The 14,241-nt window shown below is 38.4% G+C and overlaps 1 protein-coding gene across 2 annotated transcripts in view; it reads left to right on the top strand.

Annotated features, from left to right (window-relative positions):
* Positions 1–14,241, top strand: part of LOC133427074 (F-actin-uncapping protein LRRC16A-like) — a 64,100-nt gene that overhangs the window by 41,952 nt on the left and 7,907 nt on the right. For both annotated transcript variants that reach the window (XM_061716436.1, XM_061716437.1), the window contains exons 10-24: positions 182–270; positions 779–873; positions 2,634–2,720; positions 3,810–3,913; positions 5,196–5,273; positions 5,880–5,956; positions 6,808–6,912; positions 7,341–7,410; positions 8,772–8,853; positions 8,945–9,044; positions 9,207–9,261; positions 11,371–11,543; positions 11,892–11,960; positions 13,611–13,704; positions 13,863–13,961. In XM_061716436.1, coding sequence (XP_061572420.1) covers positions 182–270; positions 779–873; positions 2,634–2,720; positions 3,810–3,913; positions 5,196–5,273; positions 5,880–5,956; positions 6,808–6,912; positions 7,341–7,410; positions 8,772–8,853; positions 8,945–9,044; positions 9,207–9,261; positions 11,371–11,543; positions 11,892–11,960; positions 13,611–13,704; positions 13,863–13,961 — 1,377 coding nt within the window. The remainder of the gene's footprint in view (positions 1–181; positions 271–778; positions 874–2,633; positions 2,721–3,809; positions 3,914–5,195; positions 5,274–5,879; positions 5,957–6,807; positions 6,913–7,340; positions 7,411–8,771; positions 8,854–8,944; positions 9,045–9,206; positions 9,262–11,370; positions 11,544–11,891; positions 11,961–13,610; positions 13,705–13,862; positions 13,962–14,241) is intronic.

Here is a 14,241-nt window from a genome sequence, read left to right on the forward strand (position 1 = left end):
AGGTTGTGTCCTTTTCTGTAACCCTGCAGACCTTCTATATGCACAAAGTAGCAAGAGGATACAATGAAGGGGGGAAAAAACCTTAATCCACTATGTGCCCTTTAATTTGCAACATTATTTTTTGTTTTTCAAAGGTTCCTACTAGTAGAGTCAAAGTTGTGTGTCATATGTGTATTTTTAGTCTGCAGATGTGTGTGAGCAGATCCTTCGGGTGGTGTCTCGCTCCAGTCGACTGGAAGAGTTGGTTCTGGACAATGCAGGACTCAAAACGTAAGATCATTCAAACTTCTCTTATGGATTGGTGATTGTATTCATGAAAATGTAATCTGCATGAACGTTTTAGCAGGTTAATGTTTAGATCATTTTAATTTTGGAGATGGGAAAATGGTGTAATTTCAATAACCAGACTGGTTGCACTGTTGACGTTTTGAAGACCATATGTGTTTAGTGTCACTCATGAACTGCTGTATATGAAAGGTCAATCTGTAATCTCTGGGGTGTCTTTTTGAATTAAGAGGTGAGAAATTACCTGAGACACATTTGTTACTTCAGTGTAGTTTAATGAGTAGTAATACTGCATTTTATCCACTTTTGTGTATTCAGACTTGCTAGTGAGGCCCCCCTCTCGTCCCAATGTAACATTTCAAAAAAGAAAAATTAAGCTTTTTATCCTGCAATGACAACAGAGGAATATTTTTGTCGTCAAACCCCTTAGTTTGGCAGTGCATGTGTTGTTCAGTGGCCTGAGATGTACAATTAACCCTTTCCCGACCTGCAGGGACTTTGCTCAGAAGCTGGCTGGAGCCCTGGCCCACAACCCCTGCACAGGACTCACCACCATTAACCTTGCCAACAATCCCCTGGAGGACAGAGGTATGATGTTCCCTCATATTCTTATCATGTGTTCATCACATTATAGCATGTAGTTAATTTGTCTGTGTTCTCTAAATACTATTTTTAATGATGGTTGTGCTACTGTTTCTACATTCTCCAAGTTGGAAGAACACCATAAATACCAAATCAGTCATAGTACCAGTAGATTTTAGACAGGCAGATGATTCAAAGACATGGAAAATTGTCTAGGTGGAAGGTAAAGCCCCACAACCAATAAAAATGTACATGACATTGGAGCAGAAATAAAGCTTGCGTACTGCTCCTTAACTCTTAAATATGCAGTCATATATCATTATTAGTATATTTAATTTACTACATCTTGTCATATTTGCATAGTTTGGTAGTAAATCTGTTATCATCCAGCATGTGCAACTATTTTAATATTTTATCACCTTTATCCAAAGGCCTTTTTCTCTATCCGGGTCACATGAATAAAAGATACACGGCACTGACTATTCAGAAAATGGCACATAATCATGCAACACATTTCTGTTTGCCATCAAATCTGTTGAGATGTAAAGTTCACGTCTGTGGTCTGCTGTTATTTTCTGACTCCTGTAAGAAAATTCCTTGCATATAAGTTGATAGTTTTGTCATTTTTTACCGCAATATTATTCAAGTATAAAAGGTGTTTGTAACTGTACAGAAACTATTTTTGAGAGAGATGCTTTATAATTTTTACCAGGGCTTTGGGTTTCTGACATACTGGGTACTTTTTCGATATCAGCCTTATTTTTAAGTAAATTTGATGCAATGTTTTTATTAACAATTTTTTTTTCTCCAAATTTAATCTTAAACAAAGAATATCTATAAATGGAGACATTCAGGAATTCTACTTAAAGGTCCAGCTACAAAGATGCACAATACAAAAGTGTTGATATTTTAACATTCAAACACGTTGTAGGTCTAAATATCCATTGTAAGGCTTATTGCCTGTTTCTCTGTCTCATACCATTTGGATGGAGCAGGTTTGGCTCCAAATGTCCATGAGAGCAAAATATAGTATTTTCATTGATGGACTGGTCATGTTGGACAATGAATTTGAAGATTTCATTATTCTTAGTCTCTGCCTTTCTTTTTGAAATTCCTCACTTTTCTTAAAAGCATATCTGCTCTTGTACATCCAACCTTCTATTCTACTGAGCTTAATCCAATTTCCGGGGTTATTTGTGTTACTTTTAGTAAGATATGTTTAACCTCTGGACACTACAGCCTTTTATAATGAGCCAATCATGTGCATTCACCCATCATCACCTAATTAGTAAGACAGGATTTAAAGGGGTGTGGTATATAAAGAAAATACGTATATATGTATATAATGAGCATATTGCAGTTTTCCTGGCCGGATTTCCAGCCAAAAATAACATCACATTGTTGACATAATGCTAATATTAGATGACCAACTCTGTCCAAGAAATCTTGACTGTGCTAGCAGAAGAATTGCAATTCTGTTTATAAAGATTACATGGTATTGGATGGTGCACGGAAGTAAATACTCTGATTCCCTTATTCTCCGCAGTATTGACCAGTATTTCTGGTGGTATCTGAACAACTATTATTTATTTTGATCTTTTTCTAGATATCGGTACCTGCCTTGAGTTAAGTTGCAAAGCTATTTTTATTTAAAAAGAATAAATCCCTGAAGTGATGCAGACTTTGAACAGCAGTAGCTGAAGCAGCACCATGAACTGGATCTATGGGGTGTAAAGGTAATGTCTGTTTTCTCTCTCATGCTGCAGGTGTTTCGTCTCTGGGTGCTCAGTTTGCCAAACTTCGTATGGGGCTTAAGCATTTAAATTTTTCCAAAACCTCATTATCACCCAAAGGTATGTGATGTTTTCTTACAGTTTTCATGAATAAAAAGTTGATTAAACAGGGGGAATGGTTGAAAAAATTATAAAAATCATTTACATTTTTAATGGAGTGTATGAATTGACTTCAACGTAAAATATTGTGTTGTAATCATCCAACTTTTTTGTTTGTGTTTTAATTCCCCTGCTGCCCAACATGCTGATACAATTCATTTAGTCAGAGCGGCACATCTTTGACTCACAAAAGGCCAGGATTAGCAGATGCTCTTTATCATATTTGCTAGATTAAAAGTGTCCATTGACAATTATTTGTAGGTTAAATTTCTTCTTGGTTCCCATCCAAAGTAAAAACTTGAGCACAGCTCAGCACAGGCGAGGCCTTTTGGGACTCACTGCAAACATATTCTCCTTTCAGGCAATCAATAAAGAGCTATCGTATTCCACACTGTGGGTGAGAGAGGGCTCGTACTGCTTAAACTCAATCCTGATAGCGATGCCACTGGCTCAATCTATAATCTATGTCCCCAGAGGATTATGGGCATTTTCCCTAACATTTACCCATTAACACCATTTTCTTGTGGTTATATGGTTTTGTGATTGATTCATACTTCAGAATCTCCTGTTTTTCATCTGTTTTCATTTGTCATGTTTAGTCATGTACGTGACTCCAGAGCATAGACTTTTAGAGTTATTCAGGACTTTAATTGTGAGTTGTGATGGACATGATGTAGATTATTGTATGCAGTTTTCAAGTATAAGGCTGTTCATGAGGACACATACATCAATGCATTTGAAACACTTATAATGAAGTGTTTTGAAAGGTTGAAACCTGTCTGTATCTTCAGTCGTAACTCTTTATTTATATTTGATATATTTCTGACATGAGATGGGGGACAGTCTCCTTGTTATTGCTTGCTTGATTCAGTTCTTTCCTGTCTTCACCCAGAGCTGATTTCCTCTCCCGTCTCCCTTAGCCTGCCGTCAAAACATCAAATAGAGATTTGAGGGCTCAGATAATGCTAACCCTATGTGCTTCTTTATCTCTCTCTTTATCTCTTGCTCTCTCTCCCTCTCTCTCTGTCTCTGTCTGTGTGTGTGTTTTAGGTGTGAATAGTCTTTGCCAGTCACTGAGTGCCAACCCGTCCATCCCCAGCAGCCTCGTCCATCTGGACCTCTCAGGGAATATGCTCCGAGGAGATGACATGCAGGTGGACATGCTCCCAAATCTCTACGGAAATGGATTGTGACTGTTTTACACTTTAAATGACATGAAGTATACACAAACCTGTGTTTAAAATCAATCAAAGCAACAATTTTTGTTTCTTTTTAACATTAGTATATGATGGGATTCGACAGTGTTGTTGCACACGACTATCTCCATAAATACAGTTTTTTTTATCCATTTTGGAGCTACAGGGATACGAGCAACTCCGGTCTGATTAAAGTGTTTGAGAGACTTAGCTTGGTGGTACTTTGTGGGAAAGAAGGTTTTTACTTCCTCACCACATATCCAGCACAAGTAGCATTGCTTATTGTATTGTATTATCTTTAAACACATTATTATCAGTTGAAGCACTGAGATGAAGTAAGATTAGTTTCAGGGAGTAGTTTGTGGTTTCTGTAAACATACTTTCTGCCTTTTAGAAAGTTAGGTGAAAAGAACGTTAGATCCCACAGCTAACTGACTTGTAAAATCTGAAATTTTTGCATCTCAAGTTTACACCTCTTTTATGGCTCTAAACAAGACTGCCCATCAACTGAAGTTTAAATTGCAGCCATGATCTCATAATCGTGCATTTCTTCCTTTAACATGCTTTATTTAAAGTGACATTTCTGCTTGAAGCCCTTTTTAAACCATTACCACCACACAGTGCATACTACGGTAATTGTTTACAAATGTTTTTACATCAGTATGAGTGACTGGAGTTCAGCAAACATCAGGTTTCTTGGGGAAAGTAATGGGACTAAAACAAGCAGCATTTCTCCCATGTATTTGATTCAGTATTCTTTAAGTGTCAGGTCCCTCCGTTGTAACTCTGTTTTATAATATGACCTTCGCTAAGATGAGTTTTTGGTACTATCATTAAAAGAGGTGGATGTAATATGTTACATATCAAGCAAAGCTGGTTTTGTTCTCGTTGACATGTTAAACTCGGTCAGCGGCTCAAACTGACCAGTTATGGCCAAGAAAGTCCATTTATTTCCCACAATGTAAATTGAGTTTTCGCCCTTCATGTCCAGTCAACGGAATAGTTTTATTATTACCCATTGTGTACCCATTGATAAATGAGCTGAAATGTTCCTAAAGCTTCTAAATGAGCCAATTTATTGAGCATATGGGCTATTTGCAACACCAGAAAGCTGAGGTTCTTTTCTTGTTTTTTTTAGTAGAGTTATACAGTTGAAAATTAAAAAATGAATCTGACAGTTCAACCAACAGACTGGACAGCTGTAGCTTAACTTAACTTAACTACTTTTCTTTGTTTCCAGCATTTCTACAACTTCCTCGGTCAGCCCAACAGTCTAGTGGTGCTGGACCTCTCCAACACAGACTGCTCTTTAGACCAGGTGAGTCTGTCATTCAGGCAGGTACGAGAGAACTACGAAGATAGATTAAACATAGAGGAATATGGGGAAAAATGTCCATTATGTTGCTTTAGTACATTGGAACTCAACATGGCCCTCAGATTAACACGATTATCTCCCACAAACAGCAACATGCCATTAGAGTTGTTTGTCAATGTCAGATAAATGGGTAGATATTAATAAGTTTGTTGCAGCCATTTAATCAGATTTAAACGCCCACTCAGTCTGTGTCGCTGTTCAGCGCAGATGAAGTGTCTGAGTAGGGTTGTATTGACGCGGGTCTAAGAGCCGAGTACAGTTCATTGATTATTTTGAAATGCAGCCAGCTGTCAGCTGGTCAATAAGCATATTGATTAGCCCCTAAATCATACTGTCCCCTGCTCTTTCAGAGCCATATATTAATGCATTGACACATTTTCTATTCCACTCCTGTATTGGAAAATGAAGTGATAATATTTTAGTAATCAGAAATCAATGATATTTGAAGTCCAAACTGCAGGCTCACAAATTCCCAGCAGGCTTGTCACACAGTTCAAAAGTTCATGTTATCCCTCTTTTCTCCTCCCCTCTTCCCTCTTTTTGTCCCAGGTTTGTTCAGCTCTACTGCGAGGTTCATGCCAGCACCTCTCTGTTCTTAACGTTTCAAAGAGTGTCTTCCCTCACAGGTAAAACCTGCATGGATTTTACTTGTCAACAGTTAATGAAGAGCAGATAGCTTGACATATGTATACATACAGTATATATATATATATAATTTTCAAATATATACTGGCGTTGCTGAAGACGTATAATAAGAAACGACTCAATGATTATCAGTGAGGCAGATGGCTGCCGGTTCATAGCTGTAGTTACACTTGTATTTAAGAAAATGTACTGAAAATTATGAAATGCTTATTTCACTCCCTCCTTGATCTGCAATGATCTCAGTTCTAACAATCTGCATGAAAAAGTAAAATAATTTCTTCAGTGTCATTTTTTATATTTTTACTGCTTTTGTTTTGTTTTGATTATAAAATACTTAAATATAAGCCTTTTTTGTATTTTTGCAGTATTAATAATTCTCTCCATGTGATCTCACTGGGGTTTGTCTGCTACTCTGCCTCAGTCATAATGCCAATGGGTTCATGTCATAGCTGAGTCAAGCTGTCAATATGTTAGAGGGTGACACCTAGTGGTGACAGCTTGCAATCACAAGTTCAAGTGAATTTAAACGTGTTTTGAAATTTGAGTACAGATCTTTAGTGTAACAAATGGGTGAGCGGTGGAGCGAAAGAAGTGAATACAGTGCAGACAGTGGCAGACTGTTTCTTAATTAAGGGTAGCTCGGCACCTTTCAAAACGTAAAGATGATATAATCATCCTAAATCTTTGTCATCCCAAATCCCCAATCTACAGCATCATTAAGCCTCTTGACGGTGTCAGATTATACGTTTTTAAAGCTGTGTCATAAGTTTGTCAGCGTTATATTTCATGTCATAATGGCCTTATTTTATTGTTTTTCTTCTTGTCTGTGTAGGAAAGGGAAAGACGTGCCGCCCTCGTTTAAACATTTCTTCAGCAGTGCAATGTCTCTCAGCTCCATCAACGTGTCAGGAACCAAGCTGCCACCGGAAGCCCTCAAGTGAGACCATGTCTATTTACCTGTCTGACTCAATGTCACCAATACTGTGCAAATTGGGCTTGGCGAATCAGAGAAGGATGCAGTTTGACCCAGAAGAGTAAATCATGAAGCAAGTCTGTGCAGCTGCATAATGATTTCTGAATGGTTTAGATTTTGTCCTTCAACCTTATACTGCAGCAGTCTGACCATTGCATCATGTCATGTCACCGTAAAGTTCATACTGTAACTACTTACCAAGAATGCTGTAGTGGTGTAAAATATAATTTTTCTTTTTGGTTAAAGTTTATGATTCCGATTCAATTAAATCTAATGTTAGTTATGAGGCAATTTTACTACAGTACCGTCATAGCTATCAACTAAAGAAAAACCTAACAATTTTTTTCTCTTACATTTTTTTGTTGTCATTGCATATATCGTTATGACTATAGAGCACTTCTGCTTGGCCTGGCCTGTAATCCCAACCTGAAGGATGTGTCTCTAGACCTCAGCTGCTGTGAGGTAAGACTAAGACTTCATGCACAATGACTCAAAGAGTTGGAGAGAAGTGTTTGTGTGCAAGACCAACAGGCTTCTGGGAATGTCTCTTCCATGTTCAAAATAAATCACAAATGATGCAGACTGACTAACACATATATAAAATGTCATTTAAATGTGATTTTCATTACAGACTAATGTATTACTTTACATGTATAATTAGATCCTGACAATACTAGAACAGAAAGTAAAATGAGCTTCAATTTGGACTACAGAAATAATGATGTTGAAAAAGAAAGCTTGGTATAGACTAAATAAATTAAGCACAATACTCAATGGCACCTTTAAATTTGTTTTTGCCTCCGTGGTTTTATCCCTTAATGCTTTCTCTCTAGCTATAACAGCAAGGGCTCTTGTCAGCTAATGTTTTTTGAGCTAAATTAGAAGAAAGCTCATCCAGTGCAATTGACTTTATAGGATACACTTGAAAACCACTTGACAGGCTGGTAGCGATGTTAAGAGGCTGCATAATGGAATACTTGGCAGACGGCAGGTGAAGGGAGGGCAGGAGATGATCAGAGAGCAGAGTGGGATATGGGGGGGTTCGGTTTCAGTTTTTGTTTTATCACAGCATGCATGAATGCTCGAAATGGCTTGTTCCCTTCATCTCTTCTTGCACGGATAGAAAAATGATTGTTGTAAATTCAAACTGGATGGCTAAGGATAACTTATGAATACAAAATATGGAGGAAGTCCTATTCCAGATTCATGTAGGAATGTTCCCAAACCGATGCTTTCCAAGCGGTTCAGAAGCCGATAATGATCCGTTTGGTGGAGGCGGCGCAGAATTATTCAGCGTGAGCCGACAGCGTGCAATATGAGAACTTTTGTGACTCCCCGCTGAGTATGTTGTGCATGGCAAACTGTTTTTCTTTGAACAGTTTGTGTTCAAATGCAAGTACGATCATTAAGCATCTGTGTGTTTTGTTGTTGGTAATTGCTAGCTTGGCTGTGACATGCTGTTCTCTCCCCCTAATGCTTCTGTAAGCTCGGCCATTGTGTAAGTACCAATGAGCTCAGACTTATTAACATGTCATTCTGCTTTCTCTTTATTTGCACGTCTGTCTCCCTATTTCATTTCCTTGCTAATTATATTTCGTGTGGCATCCATATTTGTGAATTAAAGGTTGTTTTTTTAAGGAGTTGTCAGCATTTGTAGTAAGATGGCTTTATTTGCCAATGCAACACTTGTTTTTTGTTTTATGCTGTCGTATATAGTTGTCATATACAGTGGAGTTTGAAGTAAAAAAATATCCCAGATGGTCATAGTACAGGTGAAACAGTGCATCTTAAGTTTATTGTTGTGGGTTTTCTTTTTTCTCTAGCTGCGATCTGGAGGTTCCCAGATCCTTGAGGGATGTATTGCTGAGATCCCAAACATCTCCACCCTGGATATCTCTGATAATGGTGAGGTGGCATGCTTTTCTCAGTGGTTCCAAAGAAAAACACAGTAAAATGTCAGTAAATGCCAGATATTCCTGTATTTCTCTCCTCCTAGGCCTGGACTCAGAACTGTCCACTCTGCTTGTTTGGTTAGCCAAGAACCGCTCCATCAGACATCTGTCTCTGGGCAAAAACTTTAACAACATCAAGTCCAAGTAAGAATGCAGGCCAAGGGGAGATGTAAGAAATAACGTGAAACTGGATGGTCACAAAATACTGGATAACTGAAATTAATATGACCCGTTTCACAGCTAAAACTTGAAAAGAAATCTGAGCAGTTTGATATAATTAATGGTATGACTCTCATCACTACTTAGAAACCTCGCTCCGGTTTTGGACAGCCTGGTTCACATGATTCAGGAGGAGGAGTCGGTGAGTCTCACTTCTTTCTTCTTGTGCTTTATGTGGTTTTAGTGACAGACAGTAGGCCAGTGCTAACGGAGAACATCTTCCTAACAGATGTCTTACTGTTTTAGCAAGCGTCTAGCTTGCTAAGTCAAATCCCATAGTCTCCACCAGCTGCTTTGCAGCTGTATTTCCCAGCACAAGGATGTGTTTAATGGAATTTCCTAACAAAGATCAATAACATTTAAGCTAAACCATCAATTAAGAGGGCAGCACGTAAATCACATATGGCTTTAAAGTATGAATAGGCCATGTAACTTTCTCATGAGTCAACTTCACTTGTGAAAATGTGAAAATCACATTTCATTTTTTCCTTGGCCCCACCACTCACTCATGTCCCTCGACCTGCCTTCCTCATGTTATCTCTGTAAATAGGCTGTAACAAGTTTGCCCCGGTGTCTGCCCCCCGTCTCTCCCGCTGTGCTGCTGTGAGAGATTGATGATCCTGCTGTGTGTGTGTGTGTGTGTGTGTGTGTGTGTGTGTGTGTGTGTGTGTGTGTGTGTGTGTGTGTGTGTGTGTGTGTGTGTGTGTGTGTGTGTGTGTGTGTGTGTGTGTGTGTGTGTGTGTGTGTGTGTGTGTGTGTGTGTGTGTGTGTGTGTGTGTGTGTGTGTGTGTGTGTGTGTGTGTGTGTGTGTGTGTGTGTGTGTGTGTGTGTGTGTGTGTGTGATCTGTCAAGAAGATGAAGCTGCAGCTTTATAAGGTGGTTATCTGCGTGTGCAGGTGAATACTGAAATATTCCTGAGAAATTCCTGGATGGATGGTTGAAAAGAGATGGGAGGAGTCTGAAGAGGGGTCACAAAATGCCCAGAGGGGACTGACAGAAATAATAAATAGATGGAGGTAGAGAGAAAGATGGAGGAGAGTGGAATGTTCTCTTTTTTTTGTTCATGGAAACAGCTTGTTGATGAAAGAAGATATGGTGCATTGACAAGAATGGCTAAAATGTCTCATGTTTTATGTCTGTGTATTCTTGTTGCCTTCTTTCTTTGTGTGTGTGTGTGTGTGTTGAGATGTATAGTATTCTCCTGGGGCTCTTGCAACCAGAGCTGTCACATCAATGGGGGCTTGTTGAGTGTCCGTGTGCACTTTTTCGCTCTTGTGGGATGTAAGCCAGGGAAAACACATACTGCACACAGTTGGTGTGTTTGTGTTCTTGACAGTCATTGCAGTTAAAAGAGCTATGCGGCTTGTTTTCTGCAGACAACTTATCTTACTGAAAAACCATGGCCTGCAACTTCTTTGCTTATCCTAAGAATTGTGACTTGGAACATGTGGAGATAGTAGTCTGATTATTTTTTCCCCCTGCTGTTTAAACGATTGTGATCAGTTGACTTGAAAACATCTTTCCTAATAATACTTATCAATAACAATAAAAAAACCCCACAACAATTACTCCCAGTTAAAGTGTACACATGTTCTTGGATTGGATTGCAGTCGATTAAGAAGAAGCTGTGACTCTAGAGGTAGAGCAGGTCATCTACTAGTCAAGAAGCTTTTTGAGGTAGCACATTTTTCCTCTGGATTTAGTGGATGTATTGATGATGTGATTAGATGGATGACACAATGCAGTCAAGTGCAGTTTTTATTCTACACATACAGTATATTGTGTACATTATATTTTCTTTATATTATTCTCATATTATGTTATGTGTAGATTAAAATATATATATTTTTTAGTCTTTTATTGTGTTGAACTTATACTGCAGCACAAAGATGGAAGGAAGAAAAAAGTTTCAACAAAGGCATGTAACTGTGACATGTAAAGGCTAAAGGATCTGGCAGACACTGAAATAATAGAAGGTCAGATCAGTGCAGTGTGCAGGTTTAATGAAATGAAACCTTCGTTTGTTTGTTGTTGAGTTAGTTTTGAGCTGTGATCGACATCAGAGTTTGATGTAGGAAGTTTGTGTCAGTGTAGGGATTCCCAAAAGCTTGTAAATCTCACAGCAACATCCAAGATGATTGTCAGATGCCGTCGGCAGTGAAACGATGATGTTTCACCTCCCTTTTTCTCTCATTATGACCAACTCTTATATCCTATCCCTCGTGTTCCTCGTCCATCCTCCCCTCCCCAGCCCCTCACCTCTCTGTCTCTCGCAGACTCCAGACTCAAGAGTGATCTGACCATAGTTCTCAACGCCCTCGGCAGCAACTCCTCGCTCACCAGGCTCGACATCGGCGGTAACGCCATGGGGGACATGGGAGCCAAGATGCTGGCCAAGGCACTGCAGATCAACTCCAAACTCAGGTGATCAGTGTGTTTAAAGTTTATATACCATATCATACGACTGTGATTTGGTCTGGGCACCATCGTTGATATGTCTGTGTAAAGATTGTTGATTTCATCTACAAAGACATGCAGTAGCTCAGTGTTGTTTATTAGTCTTCATCCAGCATCTGGGGTGAGTTATATTAAATGTCATGATAGACTCAACATGCTTACATTTGCATTCAAGATCCTGCGTATGCTTTAGTGGCACAAAATAACTAAATGCTCAAGTTTGTCCCTCAGTGGTCAGAAGAATAAGGATCATAAATTATGTTTGTGAGATAAATGCTTCCTGTGATTTAGTCATATTGCATTTGTTTTGTGCAGGACTGTGATCTGGGACAAAAACAACACCAGCCCTCAGGGTCTACAGGAAGTAGCAGCGGCTTTGGAGAAGTAAGAAGCAAAGTTAATCCATCCAATGACCTTTACTCAGGGAGGAGGAACCTTAAGTGGAACATGATGTATTTCCATTATAAGGAACTAGATCCAAATTAACCTTCTGATGGATCATTTAGTACTACACTTACACACTTATGACTCCTGAAACAGTAGCAGAATTTAAGACCAGTTTTTACATTCAGATGGACCAACAATAAGTCCAGGCACAATGGAGAATTTACATTAAGGAACATCTTTTGCAGGAAAAAGAAACAAATATTGGCCAAAAAATGAGCTGGACCACTTTACTGTCATCCATTAAAATTTCTGAAAAAACACCAGTTAATTATCATGAGCAGCTTAATGTATTTAATATTCTACATTTTTCGTGCTCTTGCTAAAACAATCTGTAGAAAACCATTGGAGAAAATTCAGGAGGTGATGATATGAAACAGTTTTCCTATCAAAGCCAAGGCAGGCCATGCTAACTTTATGTATAAAGCAATTTAAAAACAGCAACCAATGACCAAAGTTCTGAACAGATGAATTAAATACTGTAAATTTATAATAAAATAATATCAAAACTGCACGTCAACTTAAGGTGCAGCGACTTACTGTGGTCATTCTTAAACCTTCCAATAGTTCCCTGTAAAAGGCCCTGATTGGACCAAAGTTTAGCATCTGATACAAATAAATATCAAGGAGTCTGCTGAGATGCATTTTCTTATGTTTGTGATCTTGTGAATCAAATAAGGAGAGCAACAGCATACCCTTGCATGTTTGTTGTTTAGATACAAATCTGGGTTAGCTCTTGCTGCCCAGGTGCCTTTGTTTCCTCATGTTGAACAGGAAGAAACCTGGAGGTGTGTAAGACAGGAAGAAGGAAGTGCTGAGCAAAACAAATATGAGGAATATAAATAAGATACAGTGGCATGAGAAGAGATAATGGCACATTAAGAGAGAAAAGTCAAACTTAAAGAAATGTGATATTTTTCTTCCACATTTTATACCTACAGTATATGCAGAATATTCTGTGTGTGAGAGTGAAGAAAATATATTTCTGGGCCACATCTCAAAATTCACCTCTGCTCCCTCTCTCATCTTGATATTCTCCATGCAGCACATCCCCTCTTTCCCCTCTTAGTTCCTGTGTTGCATTATTTAAGGCAACAATGTTCCCCTGATCTCCAGTTCGTGCAGCGTCTCTGATTCGGGTTGTGCTCCATTCACTCAATTTCCTCCTGTTTCCTGTGTCCTATTCATTTTTTAAACATTTCTTTCACATATTAAATATGAAATATTTGATTCTGTCAATTGAAGAGAATCACATTTCTGTTCTGTTTCAACCAGAAATTATGTATCCGTTTTCCTTGGAAATTGAAAATATCTTTTACTCATAACTGTTTCTGCCTTCTTAGCGTCCGCTTTTTGACAATACTTTGGCTTTTGTTCTCAGTTTATTCTTTATTGTTATTTCAACTTCAAAGGGGCTTTGTTATGTTGCCAATTTAATTAGCAAATGCACGTTCACAAACCCTGAATTATGCTTTACACTACCAGTATTATTGTCTGTGCTCTTAAGTCGTTCTGTGTTGTTGAACCACTACTTTTCCTCTTGATTCTGTACATTTATACATTTTTATTCTTCCTCTATGATGCATTAAGGAACTTCACCATCCGCTTCATGCCCATCCCCATCATTGATGCGTCCCAGGCTCTGAAGGCAAACCCTGAGAAAACAGAAGATGCCTTGTTAAGGGTACAAATATTACTGTTCCAGTATGCATATCATTGTATTGTGGATTGTTTTTACACTGTTGATAATGTACTTTTTTGAAATGACATCAGGGACACTTGCCTTGTTTTAAATTCTCACCAGATTATTATCATGACATTACCTTTGTCTTTCCTTCTCAGATTGAGAATTATTTGTATAGAAACCATGAAACCAGAAAATACCTGCAGGAGCAGGCGTATCGTCTCCAGCAGGGCATCGTAACCACGACTACACAACAGGTGAGTAGACCAATGGAAACCAACGCTGTGCAAGTACTGTAATCAGTTTTATCTTAACCTATAATGAAACTATGATTGTGTGTCAAGCTGCAATGATTGTTTTTAAAAAAAATCTACAAGTGTGCAACTTTTTTACGAGGCGTTTTTAGAAATCTTTTTAGATTTTTTTTTTTTTTTTTGCTTGTTTGTTTTTCCGCTGAGGATTTAATAGGATGAAATAGATTCATTAGTGTCCAGTCTTAAAATATCCAGCTATTGGAGTTTTTACTGCACGTTTATG

This window comes from Cololabis saira, chromosome 3, assembly GCF_033807715.1.
Source record: "Cololabis saira isolate AMF1-May2022 chromosome 3, fColSai1.1, whole genome shotgun sequence".
In the NCBI taxonomy this organism is placed as follows: domain Eukaryota; kingdom Metazoa; phylum Chordata; class Actinopteri; order Beloniformes; family Belonidae; genus Cololabis; species Cololabis saira.